The sequence below is a fragment of the Anabrus simplex genome, chromosome 1 (genome assembly GCF_040414725.1).
Source record: "Anabrus simplex isolate iqAnaSimp1 chromosome 1, ASM4041472v1, whole genome shotgun sequence".
Taxonomy (NCBI): Eukaryota; Metazoa; Arthropoda; class Insecta; order Orthoptera; family Tettigoniidae; genus Anabrus; species Anabrus simplex.
The window spans coordinates 1,017,857,749-1,017,885,010 of NC_090265.1; the positions used below are offsets into that span (position 1 = coordinate 1,017,857,749).

The window sequence follows — 27,262 nt, forward strand, 5'->3', positions numbered from 1 at the left end:
TACATTTTATGGCTTTCAATGAACCACTCTAGCCAACTTTATACAAAGAATTTTTAAGTTTCCTGTCAGCCCAGTACTTCTTCATTATCTCTGATCTTATCCTTCTTTCTTCATCGGAAATCACCCTTCCTATTGTCTGTTGATTCTGGTTTGCAGTCTGGTTTGCTTGTCTGTGAGTTTCCTGATTTTGTCAGTTTTGTTTCTTAGGTCTTCCACTGTAATTTGTAGTTCATCCATATCTTCCTTTATTTCTGTAATCCACTCAACATTACACTTACTATTCCATAATTTTTCTATTATTCTCCTGATGATCCTGTTCTCTGATGTCCTGATTAGATATCCAAAAAATGAAATGCGTTTCTTCCTGAGTATACTCATTACTGGTTCTATTTCCTTGTAGACTGTTTCATTAGAAGCTCCTCTCCAGTGTCCATCTTTTTGGTATGATTTGTCGATGCACGTTGTAATGATTCTTCTCTCTATCTTGAGTATTTTGTCTATTTGTGCAGTGTTAGTTGTTTTGAAGATGGTTTCACTTGTGTATGTTATTGCTGATTGAGTGACTGTTTTGTAATGTTTTAATTTTGTTGCTATTGACAGGCCCTTTTTGTTGTAGGTATTCTTGGTAACATATTGTGCTCTGGTCAATTTATTTATTCTGTTATGCTATGCTGGCTTTTCATTGAGGTTATATGTTATGATTTCTCCCAGATATTTAAATTTATCTACAATTTTGATTTCTTGGTTTCCTATGGCAATTTTGTTTATGAGTGGTGGGTCAGTAAACATGATTACTGTCTTTTCAAAAGATATTTCAAGACCAATTTTCTGTAGTGATATAACTTGTTGTCTGGTTTCCTGAATATTGTTGGACAAGAGAGCAAGGTCATCGGCAAAACCTAGGCAATTTAAACTTATGTTGTCTTTGGGTCTTCCAGTTCGGATGTTCTTTGGGTTAATCTTGTACCATTCCCTCATTATGTATTCCAAGGCACAGTTGAATAGCAGTGGTGACAAGCAATCTCCTTGTCTTAAGCCTGTTTTTATGATGAATGGCTCAGAGAATTCTCCTCTGAACTTGACTTTTGATTTAGTGTTGGTTAAGGTGAGTTCTATCAATTTGATTAATTTTGGATGGAGCCCAAAATTTCTTAAAATTTTCAACATTGAAGGTCTATGGATACAGTCGTAAGCTTTTTTGAAGTCCATGAAGGTTATTGCAAGAGGTTTGTTTTGCTTCTTGTAATATGCTATGGCTAATTTTAAAGTGATGATTTGTTCTGCACAGTTTCAATTATTAAATGTTAAACAATTAATTTATTTAAATCTAAGAATTTCATTTTTGTCCGTATTGAACTGAGAATGGAAGATAGGAAACTTAAAAGGGTCCACCTTTTCAATACAAATATAAATATACAAATATTGAAAAGGTGGGCCCTTTTAAGTTTCCTATCTTCCAATTAATTTATGAAAAATTAAGAGGAATCAAAAGTAAATGCAAGGAAGAGAACAATCACAATAGAAACTCACCATCTGGAGAGTGTTGTGCCATGTGTTTGGGCTCAGTTAATCAGAACATGCCAGGTAAAAAAGTCATATATTAAGTAAATGAAATGTCGTATGGCTTTTAGTGCCGGGATATCCCAGAAAGGGTTCGGCTCGCCAGGTGCAGGTCTTTCTATTTGACTCCCATAGGCGACCTGCGCGTCGTGATGAGGATGAAATGATGATGAAGACAACACATACACCCAGCCCCCGTGCCATGGGAATTAACCAATTAAGGTTAAAATCCCCGACCCGGCCGGGAATCGAACCGGGACCCTCTGAACCGAAGGCCAGTACGCTGACGGTTCAGCCAATGAGTCGGACATATATTAAGTAATATAGTCCTAAAGACTTTACTAGTATTGAATAGGTGGTTTGCATATCATCCTGCAAGGAAATGGCACAGCAAAAGTTTCCAAACTTTTCGACAAGCTCCATAGCAACATAATGGCCAGAAGATTGTGATTTATTTCTACCTTCATCTTGTGAACTTGTCTATGATGTCAAAAAATTGATGAGTGTGCTCCCTTGCATCACCACCTTCCTGCATTTTAGATGAGTCTAATTAATTTAAAAGGGCTTCCTTCGGTATTGGTTCTTGAGATGGGTAAATCTCCAAATTAACCCATACCGTGTGTGAGGTTTCACATCCATTTACCTGTTTAATTTCGGAAGGATGCATTACAAGAATGATGTCTGATTGTGCTTCTAAGCTGCCTTCCACTCATGCCTGTATGGTTGTGGCATTGTCCGCCATCGCTGCAGTTTATGTTTCAGTCTCAGTAACGCAGCCCCATGCATAATTTTTGATAAGGACTGTTCACATCTGAATTTTCCAAGTGTCGTAGTTATCTTTGTTCAATACTTTGAATTTCATGCTGGCAGCACTCATTTCTTGGTGTGCGGTGATACTCCGATAAAAGAAACAAGCTTAACCTTGATACTTGCCAATATGCGTGCCTGATAGAAACTAAGTTATGTCATATTTTACAAATATCTTGGGCCCATAATCTAGTAAATTATGGCAAGTTATTGCGATCTTATCTTTTATAAACATATACTCAGCCATGAAGTAAGTTAGATACAATTTATAAAACACAATGTCAAAAAAAAAAAAGAAGCAGTAAAACCAAACTTCAGTGTGAACTGTGCCCTTTGGTGACGTCAGTTGGGAATCACTAGCAGCGTTGGATCACTGTATAGATATTTACCACAGGTTTCACACTATTTCTTCATATTCCTTTGGCCTGATAAATTTATTAATTTTTTTAAACAATCATCCAATACGCAAGCAGCTATTGCTACTTCAGGCCACTACAATAAATTATAAACACATAATAAAGTCATACCGAGCGAGTTGGCCGTGTTGTTAGGGGCACGCAGCTGTGAGTTTGCATTTGCGAGATAGTGGGTTCGAACCCCATTGTTGGTAGCCTTGAAGATGGTTTTCTGTGGTTTCCCATTTTCACACCAGGCAAATGCTGAGGCTGTACCTTAATTAAGGCCACGGCCGCTTCCTTCCCACTCCTAGCCCTTTCGTATCCCATCGTCGCCGTAAGGTCTATCTGTGTCGGTGTGACATGAAGCAACTTGTAAAAATAAAAAAAATAAAAGAAATCTAATACAAACATGCCAGGATATTGTCACACAAATATGAAATTTAAGGTACCTACTACATACCTGCTCTTCCTTTTCTTTGCTCAGCACTAGCACGGCTAATCCAGAATTCTTTCAACCTCTGTAGTTTACATGCTGGATCATAGCTCATTTCCTTCACTTTCCCCGAATCAACAACAAAACGTACACCATCGATGGTAACAGATGTCTCAGCAATGTTTGTGGAGACAATACACTTCCTTACACCATCTGGAGGATAGTCAAAAACCTGAAAGTTACATAAAACTTTTCTGTATTCTTCTGGGAGGAAAACATGACTGAAACAAAAAGGAGGGCATAAATTTAGGGAAGAAGAAACAGGAAAGGAAGTCATCTTTGATTATTAAAAAATAAAGTAACTACTAAAACAGTAGATTTTCCTTCCATGGCTGGTATATATGGCAATTAAGTTAAGTCCAGCATTGGTTCTTCTTACTTATACTAAGCTCATCGGTTGTATCATCTCTGCCTGACCTCCGTTGGTTAACTCTTGTCCTTTTCTGATCCTACTACATTGCATATGCAACTGTCTACATGGGATAATTTCCTCTTAACACGGCATATTCTATACTTTTCTCCAGTGAGCACATATTTTAATATATTTTGAACAATATCTGAAAAAGTTAAAAACTTCATTATTGTTCCGTATTGAATAGAGAAATAAGATGTACAATATAATAGGTTAGGATCCACCTTTCAATACTCCGTAATAAGATGGTAAGAAGTAGTTACAACCTGTTTAATGGGACCGGTTTCAACACATTTTAAGTGTCATCATCAGCCAATTTTCGAAGATCTTAAAACAACTAGCACATTGAATACAGGCAAAAAATTAACAATGTATCATAACGTAGCTATGCTATGATACATTGTTAATTTTTTGCCTGTATTCAATGTGCTAGTTGTTTTAAGATCTTCGAAAATTGGCTGATGATGACACTTAAAATGTGTTGAAACCGGTCCCATTAAACAGGTTGTAACTACTTCTTACCATCTTATTACGGAGTATTGAAAGGTGGATCCTAACCTATTATATTGTACATCTTAATATCTGAAAATACGATGTTTGTTTCATCTACATACTGTAACAACAACTCATGTATTAGACATACACTCATGCCATGTTCAGGGAGATGACCTATGCTGGTTATCGCTAGGTAGGCTGATTGACAGGCAGGAAGTGCATCCTGTCTCTGGACATGGCTCATCTGTCTGTAACCCAAGTAAGCAAGTACTGATTTCCAAAATTTTCCTTAAAACAGAGCTGACATTTCCCCACTTGGCAAATACCACAAGCTGGGATTCGTGATGCGATATTAAGGCTTGCGTAATTATAATGTCTTAAAGCGCATCCATCTTTTATTCCGTCAGTCAACTATCAACAATATACAAAGAGAAAAGAAAACATTGATGTTGTGTGGATGATTTTATTAAGGCCTGGGATCCTAACTTATGTTGTTTGTTATTTGTAGAACTTCTTTTTTTTTTTTTGCTAGTTGTTTTACGTCGCACCGACACAGATAGGTCTTACGGCGACGATGGGACAGGAAAGGGCTAGGAGTGGGAAGGAAGCGGCCGTGGCCTTAATTAAGGTACAGCCCCAGCATTTGCCTGGTGTGAAAATGGGAAACCACGGAAAACCATTTTCAGGGCTGCCGACAGTGGGGTTCGAACCTACTATCTCCCAAATACTGGATACTGGCCGCACTTAAGCGACTTCAGCTATCGAGCTCGGTCAGAAGAACTTCAGCAATGACTTTTATGATTCTAATGTTGTGGTGTGCAACAGCCGATTAATCAGACAATTCTAATTCTGGCTAATGAAATTGAAGACTATTCAAAAAGAGTAAAAAGAAGGTCATTACACTTATACCAAAATGGACTTACACTTTTCTGAGTTTTTATTTGCGATTAGAAGAACCTGCTCCAACATAGGAAGAGGGAGACAAATCAATAAGAACCACCCACGTCATAACAGCCAACATACAATCCACAAAATCATAAGTCCCTCCTAAATCAATTGTTGAGAGATCTAACCTTACTAAATAGCAAGTCAGGAAACTTGAGTCTAAGCTGCAAAAAAGGAATCTATCAATTCCTGACAGCAGAACCTCAATATTTACAATGAAAAATTCCCTTTTGTACATGCATAAATACGGATGACCTATGTCAAATGCAAAGTGTTTTGACTTCAAAAGGCTATTCAACCAAGTGGCTGTTACTGCATGTTGTCACGTTATCCCTCCCAATCAATGCACTACACTCTGTGGAAAATTTTACTGCACTGAATATCACTTGTGCCAGTCCAAAATATTTTTAATTCACAAAAGCAACTGTAATGGAAACAGCTTCACATCTGACATAAACTACAGATTTTCAGCATATCGTTGAAGAATGGAAGATGCACCAGTCCATACCAGTTGTACATTTTACAGAAATTATAGTAACATACCAACATCTTTCACAGCAGTTACAGTCTACTCAGTTGAATAAGTACTATTGGCCAATATGTGGAAATTTGAAAATCATCACAATACTATTGAAACAGAAAGATCGATTTACCAAATATTGCTGATTTCTTTGTATGTGGTGTGTAGGTATATACTAAAAACATCATACCCCAATCCAAATCCAAACCTGCAGCCTATATAGCCAATTAAGTGCCTTGACCTTCCAAGATGACAACGGTACAGTCAGATAGTCAGTTAACATAACAGCGTCACATGGTAAGCATTATTGATTTCCTCGGTTGTACTATTAGACTTTTTTGACTGAGTACACTATCTTTCTTATCAGACAGATTCTCAATTGACCTCATGAATCCTGTTCCAGCCTTAAGTCCAGTATCAAAACCCACAGATGAGCTGGGAATCAAACCTGCAACCGCTAGGTAAAAGGCAGACATGATACTACGCTTACACCCTGGGACGGGACTATTCCATCATACCAGAAAGTGATGGACTACTTACCCACAGACTTAATATGGTATATTCATACAACATAAATGATGTCCCATGGGTAATTTTGAACAAAATACTAGTTACAACTATACATATAAACTTAGGGCTCATGAGGAACATTGTTAAGAATGGTAAATATTTTCTGTATGTCACAAGCTTGTTTTGAAATTTGAGAGATGCGAAAGTGAAAGAGGGAATATCTTTTAGGCTACATAAATTAGACAGTTTTTTGTATGGTAGAAACTTTGAAGAAAAGTTAAGCACTAAGGAGCAGGCAAAAACTGATGACTTTTCATTTCTTGATCATAAGCTACAATTCAAGGAATATGATGCACAAGGACTAAATGAAAAGGCTGAAGGGTACACAACAGATGAAGAGGAGACGTTCATGAAGAATGAGACCAGTAGGGCTACTGAAGAAAGGTTAGGATGAAATGTCAGATCAAGTAAGAATCAGTGGATAACTTGGGAATATTAGACCTGATTGAAGAACAGCAAAAATACAAGAATTCAAAAAATGAGGAAAGCAGAAATGAATACAGGTGATGAATGAAGTAGACAGAAAGTGCAGGACAGCTAAGGAAGAATGGCTGAAAGAGAAATGCAAGGATGTTGAAGGATTGAAGGAAAGGTAGATGCTGTACACAGAGAAATCAAGTAAATCTTTGGAGAAAGGAAACGAGGTGTATGAATATTAAGAGCTCACATGGAAGACCACTTGTAGGGAAAGAAGACAAGATGGCAGGAATGTACTAAACAATTGTATCAAGGGAAAGAAGTAGATGACAAAGTTCTGGAACAAGAAGAGGCTGTTGATGCTGATGAAATGGGAGACGCAAATTTTGAAGTCAGAATTCGATAGAGCTTTGAGAGACCTAAATAGGATAGGAACAAGCAACCTCAAATTGATGACATACCCTCAGAATTACTGACTGCCTTAGGAGAAACCAGCATGGGGAGGTTATTCTCTTTAGTGTGCAAGATATATGATACAGGAGAAGTGTCGCATAATTGTATATAGAAAGTTGTTATACCTAGTTCCAAGAAATCAGGTACTAACAAGTGTGAAAACTACTGCACCAATAGTTTAGTATCTGTGGCCTGCAAAATTTTAACACGCAAAAGAATGGAAAGACAAGTTAAAACTGAGTTGGGAGAAGATCAGTTTGGCTTCAGAAGAAATGTAGGAACTTGTGAAACAACTTCCTGGACCTTGTTCTAATTTCGGAACAAACCTATGGACACTTGGACTGCTTTGAGACAGAAAAGAAAATTATATCCAACCATCAAGCTGTAGAATTCACTTTATCTTTAGCGCGAGTTATGCACCCCATACAGCAGATGAAGTTAATGTTTGCATGGTCTAAGGCCGATTTTCCTCAAATGAGAGATCTCCTTTCATTGTCTTCCTGGAATTTAATTGAAGACTCTCCCTCCGTTGATAAGGCATTAACCCTTTTTTTACAACCTCTTTTGTGCTGTAATAAGAGCCACTGCACCGCCCTGGATAGTTAGCACACGGAAGTACCCATGCTGGTACGACTCTAGGTAATAGATCAATTAAATGAAAAACAGAGGGCAAGAAGGAAGTTTTAAAAAACGGGCCATAGTAGTGATTATGTGCAATTTTCGACATACGCAGTGAATTTAAGCATCTTCAGCAAAAAAAAACCAGAAACTATACATTTGATGGAATCGAAATTAGCTGCCAACACGAAGTGTTTCTGGAATTTTGTAAACAACAAACAGAGGTCATCTTGCCTGCCATCTACTATGCTTCAGGATGGGAAAGAATTACAAAAAAAAAAAAACAGAGCATCTTGGACAGTTTTGCAAATATATTTGAAAAGTATCACTCACCTGCCGCATATTATTTACAAGAGAATGGAAAGACAAGTTAAAACTGAGTTGGGAGAAGATCAGTTTGGCTTCAGAAGAAATGTAGGAACTTGTGAAACAACTTCCTGGACCTTGTTCTAATTTCGGAACAAAACTATGGACACCTGGACTGCTTTGAGACAGAAAAGGTAATTACATCCAACCATTGAGCTGTAGAATCCACTTCATCCGTGTGTGATATAGGCCTAACCTCAATAGTGACCTCTCCAGCAGAGGTATCTTCAATTCTTGCATCTTTGGATACCTCCAAATCATGTGGTTCAGATGATGTACCCACAATAGTTTTGAAAGAATGTGCATCTGAGCTAGGTCATTCTCATCAAAGTATTTTCCGTGTGAGTGGAAGAATGGTTACATCATAACAGTGTTCAAGAAAGGAGACAAAATGGTGTTTGATAACTATAGGTCGGTTGTGCTATTGTCCCTGATTTCAAAGGCAGCAGAGAAGATCGTGTATAAGAGATTGTACAGTTCAGTTTCACAGTATAATAATATAGCTCAGCACAGTTTTGTACAGAAACGCTCTACCATGTCCAATATGGCGGTGTATTCACTTTCATTTCAGAATCTCTGGATAGGAGGCAACATGTGGATGATGTTTACATGGACTTCTCCAACATGATGCTCTACTCATCAAATTGTCAGCATATGGGATAGGAGGAAGTGCTTCGGAGTGGATTAGAAGCTATCTCACTAACAGGGTTTGCGTAGTAAAATCTGATGGTATTAGTCAAAACCGTACCACCCTACTTCCGTTGACCCCCCAAGGCTCTTTACTGGGTCCTCTATTCTTTGCCATATTCGTAAATGATGTAACGATATTTATACAACATATTATTTGCCTTTTCTATACATATATTTACATATTTTACAGAGAGGACCTTACTTTCATGAGCTCGTTAGGACACATCTGATTTTAGATGGGGGTGAGTGGAAAAGGTCCACTGATTCACCCAGCTCATTCAGTGATGTTAGTGTCCTCAGCAGCCATGAGTTAGCCTGAGCCATAGTTCTCACTTTTCTCTATGCTGACGATCTAAAGATCTTTAAGGTGATAAATAGTGAGCTGGACTGTAAGTATGACTTAAACCTCCTAAGTAACCAGTGTGAAAAGTGGCTACTTGGTTTAAATACTTCAAAATGCAATGCAATTACATTTTCATGTAAGCTTGAACCAGTAAATTGCACTTACCATTTATGCAATTTTCAAATAGCTCATGTGAATGAAATAAATGATCTTGGTGTGACACTTTCAAACTGTTACGGTCTTTCCTTCGAGAAGCATTTAGACAAGATTTCTAAGAAAGGGTTTTAATTACTTGGCTTTCTGAAAAGAAAGTGTGCCAAATTTGTTTCTCCAATCAAGCCATTGTTAGAATACTCTTGCGAAGTGTGGCTACCTCCTCAGCAGTATTTAATACAAAACTTGGAAAGAGTCCAAATAAGGTTCATGAAATGGATCAGCTACAAATATTTGGGTATTTCTCTGCCTTTGTCTGATAACGAGTCTTTTTGTGTGACTATGAGTATGAAATGAAATGGTGTATGGCTTTTAGTGCCGGAAGTGTCCGAGGACAAGTTCTGCTCGCCAGATGCAAGTCTTTTGATTTGACTCCCATAGGTGACCTGCGTGTTGTGATGAGGAGGAAATGATGATGAAGATGACATATACACCGCGTGCCCCGTGCCAGCAAAATTAACCAATTATGGTTAAAATTCTCGACCCTGTTGGGAATTGAACCTGGGACCCCTGTGACCAAAGGTATGGAGCCAGACACTACGAGTATGAGGACATTGCACTCACACTGCAGATGTGCCAATGCACTCTTTCTTTACAAGTGACTGATGTAGAGAGTGGATTGCTCAACATTATTGGTGTTGATTCCATTGCATGTTCCTCATCGGAGTATTTGGTGAAAGCATATTTTTCATCTGCCTAAGAGTGAGAACTGTAGCTCGGGCTAACTCATGGCTGCTGAGGGCACTAACACCACTGAAAGAGGTAGGTGAATCAGTGGACTTTTTCCACTCACCCTGTCTAAAATCAGATGTGCCCTAATGACCTCATGAATGTAAGGTCCTTTCTGTAAAATATGTAAATTTGTGTATGTAAATGTAGTTTAAAAATGCCAATTATTTAAGGAGATTCATTTATTTATTTATTTATTTATTTATTTAAGGCGTTGTAAATGTGCATATATAAAGGTCTCTAGGTTTAGTTTGAACTTCGTTATTATTTTAGGAAATTAGTGTTATTTATTTAAGGTGTATTTGTTGTATATAATGTTTTATTGAATCATGTGTTAATTGGGCATATAATCTGTAGATGATAAAAAAAAATCTATTCTATTCTATTCTAATGACTTTAACTCTGTTCTAGGAGGATCAAATTAAGAACAAGCATTCATAGAACTAGAAAAGGCATTCAATAATGCTGACTGGACTAAGCTATTTGAAATTCATAAAGTGATCGGGTTCAGATACCGAGAAAGAAGAATGATCTACAATCTGTACAAATTCAGTCTGCAGAGAAGAGAATTGAGGGCTATGAAAAAGCAGCAGCAATCCAGAAGGGAGTGAGGCAAGGCTGCGAATTGACCCCTCTCCTTTTCAATGTTTACGCAGACTGGGCAGTAAAAGAAATCAAAGAGGAATTTGGAAAAGGAATCACAATCCAAGGAGAGGAAATCAAAACTCTGACATTTGCTGATGATATTGTTATTTTATGTGAGTCTGTAGAAAATATGGAGAATTTGCTGAATGGTATGGAGATGGAGTAAAAGATGAAAATAAAGAAATCTAAAACAAAATTAATGGAGTACAGTCAAATGAAATCACATGATGAAGGAAATAAGCTCACTGGACAAAACATTAGTCACCCTAACGCACACTCACAGATGGATTGTTAAGCCTGTACAGATGGCACAGCGAATAAGTCCTGTGCTTAACCGCACATGCACAGCCTCTATGTGAGCATAAAGCAATAGCAATCAGTGAGACATTGAAAATCTATGGGACATGTTGGAACAGCGGGTAAAAGGCCGATATCAACATCACCGCAATTTGGTGGAATTGCACGAACAAGTCCTCAGGGAGTGGCTTAACCAGGATGTGACGCACCTGTACAACCCTGTGGACTCACTTCCTAACTGAATGCAGGTGCTTATCAAGTCCAGAGGCGAAGCACGGTATCAATTGATGCTTGTGATGAGTTTTCAAGGGGTGACTAATTTTTTATCCGATGAGCTTGAAAATGAAATGAAGGAAATGAAATCTTAAAGAAAGTAGATGGGTAGCAGAATAACTAATGATGGCAGAAGTAAGGAGGACATGAAATACAGACTAGCACAAGCATCGAAGGCCTTTCTTAAGAAAAGAAATGTTCTCACTTAGAACAATGTAATAGGAATTACGTAGATGTTATTGAAGACTTTCATATTGAGCGTGGCATTGTATGGAAGTGAAACATGGACAATAGCTAGCTCAGAAAGAAAAAGAATAGAAGCTTTTGAAATGTGGTGTTAGAGAAGAACGCTGAAGGTGAGATGGGTAGATCAAATCACAAATGAAGAGATATTGAATCAAATTGGTGAGAAGGAGAGCTTGGCAAAATTTGATGAGAAGAAAAGATACAATGGTAGGACACATCTTAAGACACCCAGGACTTATTCAGTTAGTTTTTGAGGGAAGTGTAGGTAGTAAAAACAGCAGGGGTAGACCAAGGTATGAATACGACAAACAGATGTAGGATGTAATAGTTATGTAGAAATGAAAAGGTTAGCACAATATAGGATGGCATGGAGAGCTGCATCAAATCAGTATATTAACTGACGACCCAATTAGGAGCAGCAACAACAACAACAAAGCATGGGACCTTCAGTCTGACATACATTATGAAACAAGGGTATATGAATTTTTATTTTAAAAATCTCTCATGCATTGGCCATTTTAGCAGCTCTAGTGGAAAGGTAGTGATGAATATTAATCTCTTATATGCAGAGAGAAGCCACAAAGCCCTTTCATAAAGTGGTTAATGTCTTTCTGGATATGGTAACAATAAATAAAAAATTATCAATGACTTGTACATAAATTCTTGCACCATCAGTCACCACTGATCTGCATTTAGGGCAGTCCCCCAGTCATTTCTTAAATAATTGCAAAGAATTTGGAAATTTATTGAACATCCCCCATGGAAAATTATTTCAATCCCTAACTCCTCTTCCGATAAATGAATATTTGCCCCAATTTGTCCTCTTAAATTCCAGCTTTATCTTCTTATTGTGAGCTTTCCTAGCTTTCAAAACACACCACTCAAACTTATTCATCTACTAATGTCATTCCAGACTATCTCTCCACTGATAGCTGGAAACATACCACTTAGTCAAGCAGCTCATCTCCTTTCTCCCAAGTCTTCCCAGCCCAAACCTTGCAACATTTTCATAACGCTACTCTTTAGTCGGAAATCACCCAGAGCTGCTTTTTAAAACAAATTTTTTTCAGTTCTCGAATCAAGTAATTCTGGAGAGGGTCCCATACACTGCAACCATACTCTAGTTGGGGCCTTACCAAAGACTTATATGCCCTCTTCTTTACATCCTCACTACAACCCCTCAATACCCTCATAACCATGTGCAGAGACTTCTACCGTTTATTTACAATACCGTTTATGTGATTACCCCAATGAAGAAGATCTTTCCTTACATTAACACCTACGTACGTACAGTGATCCCCATAAGGAACTATCACCTGATCAATGTATTAATTAAAAATGAGAGAACTTTTCCTACTTGTGAAACTCTCAACCTTTCAACCCCATTTATCACCATACCAGTGCCTGCTGTCCATCTCAAAACATTGTCGAGTTTTTTTGCAGTTTCTCAAAATCTTGTAACTTATTTATTACTCCATACAGTATAAAATCATCTGCAAAAAGCCTTACCTCTGATTCCAGTTCTTTACTCATATCATATATATATATATATATATGAAAACACAAAGGTCCAATAATACTGCCTTGAGGAATTCCCCACTTGATGATTACAGGATCAGATAATGCTTCACCTACCCTAATTCTCCGAGTTCTATTTTCTAGAAATATAGCCACCCATTCAGTCACACTTTGGTCTAGTCCAATTGCACTCATTTTTGCCAGTAGTCTCCCATGATTTACTCTGTTAAATGGCTTAAATAGGTCAGTTGCAACACAGTCTACTTGACCTTCTATATTTTGCTGAAATCCTACAAGTTCAGCTTCAGTGGAATTACCTTTCCTAAACCCAAACTGCCATCTATCGAACCAGTTTTAATTATATAATCAGAAGTAATGCTTTTTCAAAGCTCACACTTAACACATGTCAAACTGAATGGCCAGTAATTTTTGGCTTTATGTTTATCACCCTTTCCTTTATATACAGGGGTTACTATAGCAACTCTCCATTCATTTGGTATAGTTCCTTCATGCAGGCAATACTCAAATAAGTACTTCAGATATGGTACTAAATCCCAACCCATTGTCTTTAGTATATCACCAGAAATCTTATTAATTCCAGCTGCTTTTCTAGTTTTCAACTTTTTGTATCTTACTGTAAATGTCTTTGTTATCATAGGTAAATTAGTCTTTGTCACCTCTTCTGTCTGGTCATTTTCCTCGTAACCAACAATCTTTACATACTGCTGACTGAATACTTCTGCCTCCTGTAGATCTTCGCAAATACACTCACCTTGTTCATTAATGATTCCTGGAATGTCCTTCTTGGACTTGTTTCTGCCTTGAAATACCTATACATACCCTTCCATTTTTCACTAAAATTTGTATGACTGCCAATTATGCTTGCCATCATGTTATCCTTAGCTGACTTCTTCGCTAGATATAATTTCCTTGTAAGTTCCTTCAATTTCTCCTTACTTCCACAGACCTGACTATTTCTTTCCAACTTGCACCTCCTTTTTAGTCTCTTTACTTCTCCGTTATATTATATAGCAGGTGTTTACCATTCCTTACCACCTTTAAAAGTACATACCTGTTTACACATTCCTCAAAAAATGCGTTAAACCCATCCCAGTCTGTTTACATTTTTATTTACCGTTTTCCATTGACCACAATTACTTTTTAAAATCCCCTCATGCCTGTCTTATCAGCCATTTGGTACTGCCTAATAGTTCTACTTTTATGACCTTCCTACCGATCACATTTATTTTTAACTATGACAAAAACAGATTCGTGATCACTAATACCATCCTACTTCGGTTTCTCTATAGAGTTCATCTGATTTTACCAGCATCATGTTTAGAATACATACATACTTTCCCATTCAGCTGTCCTTCCCAGATTAACTTAATTGCTATTTGCTGGTCATGCATCCTGTCATACGCATTACCTTCCCAATTGACATATGATAAATTGAGATCACCTGCTACAATCATGGTCTTTTCCGTGTCGTTTCTGACATAGCTGATTATCTTCTATCAGGTTGCCTATTATCTGTAGAGATGAGCCTTACACCTAGAATTTCAAGTTTGTCATCTTTAACTATTTCGTAGCTTACAAATTCTTCTTTCACCAGAATGAATACTCCCCCTCCTACCATTCCTATCCTGTCTCCATGATTAACATTCCAGTTCCATGAGAAAATTTCTGCATCAGTTATATAATTTCTCAGCCGTGATCCAACTCCTATTACAATATCTTTTAAGTATATATTAATTATATTCCTTTCTTCACAATACTTCTACAGTTCAACACTATCGACAGTTCAGCGCTGTTACCAAAAATCAAAGAAGTAGAATTTCACTTATAACAAACTAAATACAGTGAGTATTATGAAAACTCATGTCAGCGTCTTCCGGGCTTGTAGGCGGTGGTCCAGGAGTGAGTGAATGTTCCGACATTTCACCGAAGACTGCGTTCGGCATTGTCAAGGGTTCCGACTGACTTTGATAGCAGCGAAGCTCTCAGTGGAATGAAATGCTGTTGTAATTCCACGTGATTATATAGTGCAGGATACGGTACGCTGCTCGCCTATTGGCCGCCATGAAGCGTTAGGGAGCCCGGTGTACATTGACCTGCCTCGGTGGAGACAGCCAGCTGATCACCCATTGCTTTCTTCTGGTCTGCCGCAGCTATCGTCTCCTTCAGGATTTAAAGCTTTCAAGACTGGAAACCAGGCTTTGTTAACCCGTTCAGATTCCTCCTTACGGTTGAAGCTGTTGGTGTGCTTCAGGATTTCAATGGCTTTCCTCAGTAGCCGGGAGTGATAGGACACAGCAGTTGACAGTACTTCGGTGTCGCTGTACTGTATGTCATGGTCTGCTAGCAGTGAGTGTTTAGCGACTGATGATCTATCTGTCTGTCCCAGCCAGCTACGTCTGTTATGCTCCTTCCATTGTGTGGCGATGCTGGGTTTGGTAGTGCCTATGTATACCTGGTCACAGCTGCACAAGATCTTATAGACACCTGCTGTGGAGAGAGGACGGCGCTTGTTTTTGGCAGACCGAAGCAGTTCCTGGATTTTCTTTGTCGGCCCATATATGGTTTTAACCCCATGGGACTCCAGTAGCCTACGTATTCTGTCAGTTATTTTCTCAATATACGGCAGAAAGGCTTTAACTGCCGGCTGCTCCTCTTCTTTCTTCTTGGTTGTTGGACGTCTGGGATGGAGTGCTCACTGGATATCTTTATGGCTGTACTCGTTAGTGAGTAGGGCCTTATTAAGGTGGCTGAGTTCTTCGTTTAAGTGCTTAGCACGTCGGCTAGCATCTTAATCACTCCGTATTTTAGTCTTGGGTGGCGGTCGGACGTCTTCTGAAGATAGCAGTCTGTGTGGGTCGGCTTGTGGTGTACTGTATGTCCCAAGTTTAAATCGGCAGTCTTAATTACCAGAACATTGAGGAAAGGGAGCTTTCCCTCATTTTTTGTCTCCATACTGAACTGAATATTGGTGTTAATACCATTCAGATGCTGTAGAAACAGCTTTAATTGTTCCTTTCCATGGCTCCAGATCACAAACGTGTCATCTACGAAGCGCAGCCACACCTTATGTTTCAGTGGTGTGGTCTCGAATGCTGTTTCTTCGAACTTTGCCATATAGAAATTTGCTATCACCGGACTCAGAGGAATGCCCATGGCGACGCCGTCCACTTGTTCATAGAAATTGCCATTCCACAAGAAACAGCTTGTTGTGAGGCACTGGTTGAAAAAGTTGGTAATGTCCTCGGGGAAAAATCCAAGTGATGTGGTCCAGGGCCTCATTCACAAGTACCTTAGTGAAGAGTGAGACCACATCAGAGCTGACAAGCACGTCTTCAGCTTCTAACTGGATGTTATTCAGCTTTACTATGAAGTGGCCTGAATCTCTGACATACGACTGTGTGTCATCGATGTAAGGTTGTAGTAAGGTGGCCAGATGTTTAGCAATATCGTAATTCGGTGATCCAATAGCACTCACGATGGGCCGTAGAGGTACGTTGTCCTTGTGTATCTTGGGTAAGCCATATAGCCTCAGAGGTAAAGCTTCACTTCTGGAGGATTCCCTCTTCACATCGTCTGGCAATGAAGAGGCCTTAATAAGACTGTTGGTGTTACGAAGAATCCGACTGGTTGGATCTTTCGGTAGTCTGTGGTAGGTCTCTGGGTCCAAAATTTCCGACATCTTCGCACTGTAATCATTAAGTAGCCAGGATGACAATGGCGTTCCCTTTATCCGCGGGAAGAATGAGTACACTCTCGTCCATGTTCAGAGTTTTGATGGCCTTTATCTCTTGAGCCGTGAGGTTGTTCTTCGGTGCTGGTGCCTTTCTCAGTGTTCGTGAGGCTTCGTGGCTATCGAAGTCAGTCAAAACCCTTGACAATGCTGAACATAGTCTTCCGTGAAACGTCGGGACATTTGCTCGCTCCTGGACCACGGCCTACAAGCCCGGAAGACGCTGACATGGTTTGTAACGCCAGCCGTGAAAGCCTCAATTGCTACATATTATGAAAAAGTTCCTATCAAGACTAAAGTCCTTAGTTAAGATACTGGTTAAGATCCAAATAATACTAAGGTTCTTCAAAAGTATGCAAGTTTCTTGATCTTACATACCATCCATGCTTTTAACTGCCTCTGCAGTGCAAAAAATTCCTGTTAGCCAAAGTGGGTTGATCCGAGAGGTTCTCAATTTGGAAGTGTGGGTTGGCGAACACAATGGCCCCTAGCTGAGTAAGGCACTGCTTCTACTTAAGAGTGCTATGCTCCTCGCTTTCTTCCTTTTCATCTGACCTCCCTTGGTCAACTTGTTTTAGTCTGACTCCAGCAGTATTAGGATCACGAGGTTTCAGGAATCTTTCATTTTCACATCCATCATGAATCTGCCCTTTCTTTTTAACACCTTCATGCTTTGAAGTGGTGGACCGCTTCCTCTTTCACCTATTAAAGTTAAGAAAGGGTGGTTATCTAATTATATTTCCCCTCAAAACAATTATCATCATTATGACTACCTCAGTCTGATGAGTGTCGTAGAAAGTGGAAGCAAAGGCTCAAATCAATATTAAGTCGCATATAGAAAGGAATATGAAATGGAACACATAATAGGATAAAAACAATGAAAGGTCAGCATCGGAAGAGGGAGTAATAGAAAAGAAGAAACATGAAAACACAAAAGGACTATCTCTACATCTTCATACACTGCTGTCTTCAAATAAATGGGTTCTCTCTTTGTCATTTCCACTCTTCTACACCTATTTCTTCACAGTCCCCATTCATTGAGGGGCCACCTTGACGGATCTTCAGCCTTGATGTGGGAAAAGCAGGATTTAAAAGAATTTTAAAAAGGAAAAGAGAAGAGACAAAAGGAATAGGACAAATATAGGTAATTTAAAAAAATTCCAAACACAAAATAAGAAAACGAACATGACAGGTCAAATAACGAGGTGATGTATTTATGCTCTTTCACCTAACCTTCAAAACCCTTGTAAAATCTACTTCTCGAGACATACAGGTTAAATTAGCTTCGCATATTGATAAAAGATAATAAGGTAACAGTGATCAATATTGTATTGCAGGATTTTGAACATTAATGCTCCCCTTGAGTTGCAATGGTCACAACCAGCCTCTTGCTTCGACAGCAATCAGGGACACATTTTATATGTCAAGCTTTTGCAGGAAAACTCTACAAGGATATAAAATTAAAACGTATTTGGAAATCATCTCAAATGGGCTTTAATTTTCTAATTTTAATTTTTCAGTTTTCAAATACCAAGTATAAGTTGTATAGGTACCTCAATTATCCCAAATGTTCTCGTATTGTAACAGCTAAGGTTTTCGCTTCATAATATGAGGTATGCAAGTTTGAGTCTTAATTATACCAAATATTTTTATTTTCATAATTAGTATTGTATCCATCTGTATGCCTCTTTTCATACGTTCTTGGGTTTATAGTATATTTAATTGAAAGGTTTACTTACAATAGTACGTCTACAAGGAAAATGCTTTATATGTGTGGTACTTATAGAAAGTGATGTTATGATTAATGCCGAGCCGAGCCTTAGAAGTTGAAAGGAAGCAGCCGTGGCGTTAATTAAGGTACAGCCTCAGCATTTGCCTGGTGTGAAAATGGGAAACCACGGAAAACCATCTTCAGGGCTGCCGAAAGTGGGTTTCGAACCCACTAACTCCCGGATGCAAGCTCACAGCCGTGCGCTGCTAACCATACGGCCAACTCACCTCGTGCGGAAAAGTTTAATCCCTCTTCAAATGCTTCATTCTTCACAATAACAGGCATTACGATTCACAGCATGTGAACAAGAGAATGAAGAAATACTTTGTGTTATTTTCTTTTTCCTAAAGGGTCTCAAAATAATAACCTCCTATCTGAAAATCCATCAAAGACAACTGTATCCAAGTAGTTAAATAAACATACCTTATCTTGTTCAGCCAAAGACAATGTGCTATGCAGAGGTAATACTACCCAATTCTGGGAATTTTTGTTATATTCTTGTACTGCCTCCACTATAGTTGATATTTCACTCATACCACTAAGAAATATCAAAACGTCACCCTTCTCATCCTCTGCAACAGAAAAATACCATGAAAATCTAAAGCTTTTCAGTCTGTCAAACCCTAACTATAACACCTAAAATACTGTAACATAACCAGGGAAAAAAACAAGCAAAGACAAAAGAACAAGCAAAAACAAAGAAACCTATATTAAACTGTTCCCACCAATTTGCACCAGCTGTCATTGTCACTACTTTCATGTCCTTTACTTCTAATTTATGAAGAAGATATCCTGAGATTACCAAGCTTTCACTACTGTACAGCAAAATCGGTCTGAAAACAGACTGATGTAAATATATTTTTGTCTGAGACCTGATTTCCTTCTTACGGAATATCATTTATCAAATCACACTTTTTTTAAATTGATGAAACAGAAATATTTATGTTTAAAATCTGTTTATACCCTTTAATACTTGAAAGTCAGAACTTATCTTAATGACCTGCTAAAGTAGTATGTCCTCTCTCCTTACTAATCCAACAAAGAGTGTGAAGTGGTGTAATGCTTTGTCACTGGCGTGAGTCCAGTTGGCTAGTTTGTCAGTAGCTTTCCATTAGGTCATGCTCTGGTTGATGACAATGGCTACTTTGAATTCTACTTCTAGCATTATTATTTTACATACATATTCATTATAGACCATTATGCCTTTCAGCATTCGGTCTACAAGCCTCTGTAAATCTACTAACACTACCACAATCTTCTATTTGTAACTAGTCCTGTGGCCTCATTCAGTTCTATATCTGTTATCTTGAAATCATAAGAAACTGAGTCCAACCATCATCGTCTTGGTCTCCCACTACACCTCTTACCCTCCATAACAGAGTCCCTTATTCTCCTCGGTAACCTATCCTCTATTCACCTCATATGACCCCACCACTGAAGCTGGTTTATGTGTACAGCTTCATCCATCGAGTTCATTCCTAAGCTATCCTCTAACTCCTCATTCCAAGTGCCCTCGTGCCACTGTTCCATCCTATTTGTACCAGCAATCATTTTCGTTACTTTCATGGCTGTTACTACTAACTTATGAATAAGGTATACTGAGTCTACCCAACTTTCACTCATGTAAACCAAAGTTGGTCTGAAAACAGACTGATGTAAAGATACTTTCATCCGGGAGCTGACTTCCTTTTTACAGAATAATGTTGATCGCAACTGCAAGCTCACTGCATTAGCTTTACTGCACCTTGATTCAATCTCACTCTACTACCATCCTGGGAGTCCGACTCGTTGGCTGAATGTTCAGCGTACTGGCCTTCGGTTCAGAGGGTCCCCGGTTCGATTCCTGGCCGGTTCGGGGATTTTAACCTTTATTGATTAATTCCAATGGCCCGGAGGCTGGGTGTTTGTGCTGTCCCCAACATCCCTGCAACTCACACACCACAAATAACACTATCCTCCACCATATTAATACGCAGTTACCTACATCGCAGATGCCGCCCACCCTCATCGGAGGGTCTGCCTTACAACGGCTGCACTCGGCTAGAAATAGCCACACGAAATTATTATTACCATCCTGGGAGAACACACATCTTAAGTACTTGAAATCACCTACCTGTTCCAACTCTGTATTCCCAATCTGACATTCAATTTTCTTGGATGTTTTACCTACTGACATCAATTTAGTTTTGGAAAGGTTAATTTTCATATCATACACATTGCACCTATCTTCAGGTTCCAAGATATTAGACTGAAGTACCTTGAACAGACCATGAATTCTCGCTGCAGCCGAATTGTCAACATAAACAACTTTGATTTTTAAAATCTACACTTAATCCCATAGTCCCGCAGTACGGTGAACAACCTTTCGCTTGGTACTCTGTCATCTTTCCCTACATCTATGAAACATCTGTCTATTCCTCTCGTAGCATTTTTTAATTACCTGCCGCATACTGAAAATCTCATCCTGACAGCCCCTCTGTGGTCTGAAGCCACACTGATTTTCTTTCAACTTGCTCTCAATCACTGATTGCACCCTCCCTTCCAAGATGCCAGTGAACACTCTACCTGGTACACTGATCAATGAGATACCTCGATAGTTGTTGCAGTCCTTCCTGTTCCCTTGCTTATAGATAGGTACAATTAATGCTTTTGTCCAATCAGAAGGTACCTTACTAACACACCACTCTAATCTTATTACCCTATGATGAAACCCTTTCATCCCTGCCTGCCCACTATGTTCTGCCATTTCAGGTCTAATTTAATCTATTCTGCTACTTTCTGTGACTGGAGTTTGTTTACCATCCTTTCCACTTCATCAAGTATAATTTCACAAATATCATTGTCCTCCTCCCCATGAGCTTGGTTGTTCATGATGTCACCAGGAAGATTTCCTTTTATGCTGAGAAAATTTTCAAAATATCCCTTCCACCTGTCCAGTGATTCTCTGGGATCAATTATGACTTCGCCTGAATTACCCAAAACACTATTCATTTCCTTTTCCCCTCCCTTCCTTTCTTTATTACTGTTCAGAAAGGTTTCCCTGCAGGTTGACCTAACCTTTCCAGCTTATTACCAAAATCTTCCCACACCTTCTTTTTGGATTCAAGAACTATTTGTTTCGCTCTGTTTCTTTCATCTACGTGCTATTCCCTGTCTGCATCAGTCCTAGATTGGAGCCATTTCTGATATGCCTTCTTTTTACGTTCATATTATTATTAGGCTATCACTCGTTAACAAGTATGATTGTCTTCCAAAGGTAAACTTCAAAACACATGAGTTCTTTGATGGCTGTATAATCTCATTCTGAAACCACAGACACTTCCACAATGCTGGCACATGGTGTCTTGGGTAGCCACAGATCCTTGAGAGTTGATAATTCTGCTATTCATATGCTCTTTCCTAGTACTGCATTTGTTGGCCAGAAGTTTCCTCCATTGAAGTTCAAAAGATAGATGCCCTTGGTGGATGAGGCAATGCCATTCTGGACGAGTGGATGCCACAACCTCCCAATTTTCAGGTTCAATTTGACATTTCTTAAGATGTAACTTAACTGACAGTACATGATTTGTTTTGGGAGATGTGACTCAGGCATGCGAATTACATGACCTGTCCACTGAAGCTGATGTTTTATTATGACAGCCTCAATGCTGGTTGTATTAGCTTGCTCCAAAACACTTACATTAATGCATCTGTCTTGCCATTTTATTCCTGCGATTCTCCTAATGCAGTGGTGATTGTATTTTTCCACATATAGTAAGTGCCTTCTGTATGTAACCCAAGTTTCACAACCATAGAGCAAAGTTGAAACAACAACGGTTTGGTATACATATAGCTTAGTTTGAGTAGTGATGTTATGGTTGTCAAACACCCTAATTCGCAAAAGACCATAGACTGCACAAGTACATTTGAATCGACACTGACTTTCAGCGTCAATATTTGCATTTGTTGAAAGGTGACTACCCAGATAGGGAATGTGTTCAATATTTTTTAAGCTAGTTATATTAATCCTGATAGCAGGAGCAGCAGCGTTACAGGTTGATGCAGGTTGATATAAAATTTGTGTTTTACTGGTGTTTATGTGTAGACCAATGCTCTGACATGCCTTGTTAAATGCATCCAGGGTATACTAAACATCACTTTCTGAGTTTGCCAATATAACATTATCATCTGAATACTGGAGTTCAAGAACAGAAGTAGTAGATACCTTAGTGTTTGCTCGCAGTCTGCTAAGATTGAACAGTCCTCCATCTGTCCTATATACAATTTTTACCCCCTTTGGAGTTTTGTCTTTGACCAGATGAATTATGACACCAATACATATATATTGAAAACAGGTGGGGGACAATCGCATAACCCTGTTTTACACCTGTTGCGATCTTAAATGGTTCTCCAGGTCCACTGTTGTTAAGGACTGCACCATTAGAAGGATAATTTTATCTGACAGTGGTATATTTTTTTTAAGCACATCGGGTTGGGAATAGAAATCTTCCTTCTGGTCATCATCGGAGGCGAGAGTTAGAGTGCATGCAGTAATTGTTGTAACTCGCTGGTTATTAGTGAGCTTAAAGCAAAAGGTCATAAGCCTTTCATTTATATCACATGGGAGATCATCAAGATGATCTGCAATTTTATTCTTGATAGCAAAATCAACTCAATGGATATGGGGCTCATTCATATTCTTCCCTTTCCAAAAGGTATAACCTCCACCATGTTCATTTGCAAGCCTTGTTTCGCTGAGTGCAACGATGTCAATGCAGAACCTATTCAGTTCACAAGCAACAATCGCTGTTCTTCTTTGTGGTCAATTATCTGTGTCACTGTCCATCAGAGTACGTATGTTCCAAATAGCAAAATTGATTCTTATTTTGGTTCGATCAGACGTAGTGTACAATCTGGACGTGGCTATCCAGTTGGGTGGTATTAGGCTGACTATGTTTACGGCACCCTTTTTTTAGTCTCCTCCCTATTCAGGGTAAGCAGAGTAGATCCTAAACAGGCCTGCTTAGTCACGAATGCAGCATACAAATTGGTCTACAGCCCATTCTTGAGCAAAGCGAAGGTCACACATTGGCTTGTTGCTAGGAGGTCCGAGATAACACAATTCTGCTACCGTCACAACTCCCCAATAGTAGCAGGGCTTGCAGTCGTGCATGAAGAGATGGTACAATTCTTCGGAAAATGCCTGTGCATGACATCTATTATTGTGGGAATGTCGTTGCATATCAACAGACACACGATCATCGACAGTTACAGAGCCTTTGCCCAGTGGCATAGCAACTACATCCACTGGAGGTCCCGAGCTACTGCAAACTTCATCTGCCTTCTCAGCCGTTGGAGCTACATTAGTTGCTCATGCACCTGGTCTGCCGTTGAGGTCTTCTATGCTGTTGACCATTACCTTTAGAGGTAATTCTAACACCTCAAGGGCAATAGAGTGCACTAACCTCCATCTGCTCCTCCGCCTTCCAAAGAAGGCGTTGACATGATAGAGGGGGCTCCTTCGTCAGTTTAAAGCAGAGTGTACCACGTGCAGGTGAGGTTGACATTTGAGTAGAAGATTTACACTCCTTTACACTTACAAGCTGCTCTCACTTCATCATTCCACCCAGATGTTTGTTTTTCCCATCTTTACACAAAGTTGTTCCTAGGCATTCCCTTGCTGATTCTAATACAGCATTCCTGTATGCCACCCATTATCTTTCTATATCCTGAACCTGCTTACTGTCCATTGTTTGGAACTTTTCGCTAATCGTATTCATGTACTTCTGTCTAATGACCTTGTCCTGGAAATTTTCTACCCTTACTCGTCTCCAGACAGATTTCACTTTCTCTATCCTAGGTCTAGAGATACTTAGTTCACTACAGATCAGATAGTGATCTGTATCATAGAAAAATCCCCACAAATCTGGAATGTTCCTAACAGATTTCCTGAATTCAAAGTCGATTAAGATATAGTCTATTATGGATCTGGTGCCCCTACCCTCCCATGTGTAGCCTTATGCTTGAAGAATGTATTTGTAACTGCTAAACCCATACTAGCACAGAAGTCCAGCAAATGCTCCCCATTTATATTAGCTTCCATTTCTTCCCCACATTTACCTATCCTTGTTGTTGACTCTGACTAAGAAGTCATTGAATGATTCATAAAACTTGTCAACTTCATCCTCATCTGTACCCTCACATGGTGAATATACTGAGACAATTCTTGTCCTCCAACTGCCAAATCTACCCACATCATTCGCTCATTTATGTGCCTAACAGAAAGTAAGTTATGTGTAATAGTATTCCTGATAAACAGCTCAACCCCATGCTCTGCCCTTCTCTTTTTAACATCCATCAAGTACACTTTATAATCTCCTATGCGTTCCTCGTTATCTCCCCTTACCTGAATATCATAAACTCCTAGCACATCCTGATGCATCATCCTCTTTGCTGACTCAGCCAGTTCTACTTTTTTTCTTCCATAAGCCCCATTAATATTGATAGCTCCCTGAGAAATTCCATTTCATTCACCAAGTTGTTTCCAAGGAGTCCCTCGCCTGTCAAATGAGAGTGGGGACTCTGTTAATCCCATAGGTCCGAGGCTTGTTTAAAATATTCTGAGCGTGCTCGGTGAAAATTCTGCGAAGTAGGATGCTGCCCTACTTACACATAGTCCAAGTGAGGCTCTCTCCTCTAACAGGTTAGAGACCACGGTGGATTGTATAGTCCAAGCCACCTGAGCACAAGGAGGGCCATGACTCACAATATGTCCGAGATGCCCACTGCCATTCCATAGCAACTAATATCCCGACTCTCAGGACCACTTACTAGGCCACTTAGCCGTTGCCCACGGTTCACGAAGTAGGATGTGACTACAGTAACCAACACTATGAACCAGCAAATAACCTCAGCCTTTGTGGGTGAGGTTTCCTGAATGTAACTAGGAGAACCTGACCCCTACAGAGCGCGTCCCCAGGTGACGGACAGGGGGCCCCTACAGTATGTAGGGCTGGTTGAAATACCCAATACAACCTGCAGACCAACAGGTAGCCCAATTCCTGAGGTCTTTAAAATACTGGGACACCCTCTCTCCAGGGGTCATAAATATGGAGGGCTCCTGCCCTGTATTTTGGGTGAAGTCCTCAACGGCGTCAAGGGCGGAGAAGATGAACTTCAGTAGGGTGGAGATGGCGGAAGGGGCAAACCCGTTGCGTCTGTACTCCAGAGAAACAGCTACAAAAGGCGTCTGTCTCCATGTTAGGGGCGGCCTAAGTTTTGAAACTGACAGTAGGTATAAAATGCCTTTGGGTGTGGTGAGCCCATCGTAACAATAGCCTATATGGATAAAGCAAATATAGTGCCTCGGAAAAGGTTAGGGCGCCCCCTGCTAAAAGCAATGCGCAGCTCTTTGCGAGCGGGGAGAACTGTGAGAAGTGGGCAACCAGCACCAAACTACATCAAGATTGCGGCAGTAAATGTCCTGACACTGATGGGAAAGACAGAAGAACTGGTTGACTTCATGAAAGAAAAAGATATAGCCATACTTGGACTGTGTGAGACCAAGAAGAGGGGTACGGGAAAGATTCCCCTGAATGAAGGATACAGGCTGTATTACAGCAGAGGACCTGAAACAAAAATTGGAGTGGCCATCATACTTAGAAAAGAAATCCAAGAAAATGTGAAGTCTACAAAATGTGTCAGTGATAGAATGATGATGATGATGATGATGATGATGATGATGAGACTCCAGTTTGAAAATGGCATAAAAGATACATTCCAGTTGTAGGCCCCACAAATGGGTTGCATAGATGAACATCTAGAGGACTTTTTAAAGGAAGTGGAGAGACATCTATATATATAAAACAAGAGTTTCGTCTGTACATTGCCCAGAATTTGAAAAGAATAGGTATTTCTGTATTGATCATGTCCACAGTAACAAGAAAATGCAGTTTTTACTTTTCCGTAATTTCTGTCTGTCTGTCTGTCTGTCTGTCTGTCTGTATGTATGCATGTACACGCATCACGAGAAAACGGCTGAAGAGATTTTAATAAAAATCGGTATGTAAAGTCGGGGGGTGAGCCGCTACAATCTAGGCTATAAATCATTTTATTCACGCTGAGTGAAATGGTAGTTTAGGGGAAGGACTAAAATTATTTCTCAAATATTTATATTATTAGTGGTCATATCGATAAATACTACATAACTAAAGTTATATAGAATTTAATTTCTGATCATTTACGTCTTATGCCTTTTTACTGTACCGGCTATGATGACACAGATATTCATGAATTTGGATTTTTGTTGCTAAGTCCATATCAACGCCAAGCCCCGAGAAAATGGGTGAACAGAATTTGATGAAAATCAGTATATTGAGTCGGGGAATAAGAAGCTACAGTTTAAGCTATAAACAATGGTATTCACCCTGAGTGAAATGGTAGCTTAGGGGAAGGCACCTAAAATTTCATTTTTAAATACCTATGTTCTTAGTCCTATAGAAAAGTTCTACATAACAGAAGTTAAAGAAAATGCAATTTCCGATCATTTATGTTTTATTCAGTTTTACCGTACCGACTATGATAAGAGTGGTATTTCAGAACTGGAAGACAATTAATAATGTGAAGACCTACAATATCGAAAGCGCGTAACATTGATCAACAGTAACATTACGCTGACCGTTGTTTGTTGTAATGTTCTTTGTCTCTTATTCAATTCCGATAGATGGGATTACTGCTGCGTACCGAGTATAACA

At 39.3% G+C, this 27,262-nt stretch overlaps 1 protein-coding gene across 2 annotated transcripts in view; it reads right to left on the bottom strand.

Moving 5' to 3' along the window:
* LOC136857904 (probable ATP-dependent RNA helicase DHX34) overlaps positions 1-27,262 on the bottom strand; it is a 330,161-nt gene that overhangs the window by 185,160 nt on the left and 117,739 nt on the right. For both annotated transcript variants that reach the window (XM_067136960.2, XM_067136959.2), the window contains 2 exons: positions 18,954-19,102; positions 3,226-3,430 (listed from right to left, as the gene is read on the bottom strand). In XM_067136960.2, coding sequence (XP_066993061.2) covers positions 3,226-3,430; positions 18,954-19,102 — 354 coding nt within the window. The remainder of the gene's footprint in view (positions 1-3,225; positions 3,431-18,953; positions 19,103-27,262) is intronic.